At 32.8% G+C, this 1,043-nt stretch overlaps 1 protein-coding gene across 1 annotated transcript in view; it reads left to right on the forward strand.

The window, feature by feature from the left end:
- Nucleotides 1-545, forward strand: part of LOC106875893 (DNA-directed RNA polymerases I, II, and III subunit RPABC2) — a 14,064-nt gene extending 13,519 nt beyond the window's left edge. The window contains exon 5 of the mRNA XM_052976463.1: nt 149-545. Within this exon, the coding sequence (XP_052832423.1) occupies nt 149-239 (91 nt within the window). The 3' untranslated portion in view covers nt 240-545. The remainder of the gene's footprint in view (nt 1-148) is intronic.
- The last annotated feature ends 498 nt before the right edge of the window (nt 546-1,043 follow it).

The raw sequence follows: 1,043 nt of genomic DNA on the forward strand, positions 1-1,043 counted from the left end.
CATACACACATATATATATATACACATATATATACACACACACACACACACATATACATATATGTGTATCTACAAATTCCATGCAGGTAAGGAAAAAATGTCCATTTAATGACGACGTTATTGTTAACTTGTGTTAAATCTGTTGCAGAGCGAGGAAAATTCCAATCATAATTCGCCGGTACTTACCTGATGGAAGCTACGAAGATTGGGCAATTGAAGAACTGATTATCACGGAATAACCCCCCACCCCAACCCCCACATACCTTTAGCATCCCCTTGTGTAATATGTGATCTGTTGATGGACAGAAAATACAATTGTCATTTTACATAACATTATTATCATTACAAACTTTTTCATTAAACATAGAACCCAGGTTGCTGACAATTATGGGATTAATTTGTGACCTAAAGACAGTGCAGAACTTGCTTCTAATCATCCCTTAGAAATATTAAAAAAAAAAATAAACACATGATTCAGATTGTTTTTTATTCTTTGAAATAAAATTGCAGAAAATTTACAATTATAATGGCAAAATACACAGGTTCTTTTTTTGTTATGTTTTTTTTTTTTTAAAGTTTTCCTTTTCTGATGATGTTAGAATTTCAGTTTGGCACAATAAGTGTATTAGGGCTTTAGATCTGACCAAATTGCAGAAACCTGTTACACATGTGACAGATGGGGGCGCAAAGCACAGGACCAGACGTGGAACATTTAAAAAGACACCAGGTTGTCCAGTGGCTAATAACCTACAATGTTTTTTTTTAATTTCTTTAACAATGACTGATTTATGTATGGACTTTTATTTATTGCTTATGATGAGAGACTTCTACAGACAACAGGGATTTTGTTTCTCAACCAGTTAGTTCAACTGTACCACCAAACTTTGATTACAAAAGAAGCTGGTACAATAATTAAAGAAAAAAAAAGACAAGAAATAATTATCAAATATGTTACACAGTATGGAGAGTGGTAGAATGAAGATCCTTAATTTAATTAGTTTCAAGCTACTCTGTAGTGTCCGATTTATGACTCATTACCCAAC

The sequence above is a fragment of the Octopus bimaculoides genome, chromosome 24, assembly GCF_001194135.2.
Source record: "Octopus bimaculoides isolate UCB-OBI-ISO-001 chromosome 24, ASM119413v2, whole genome shotgun sequence".
NCBI classification, from domain to species: Eukaryota; Metazoa; Mollusca; class Cephalopoda; order Octopoda; family Octopodidae; genus Octopus; species Octopus bimaculoides.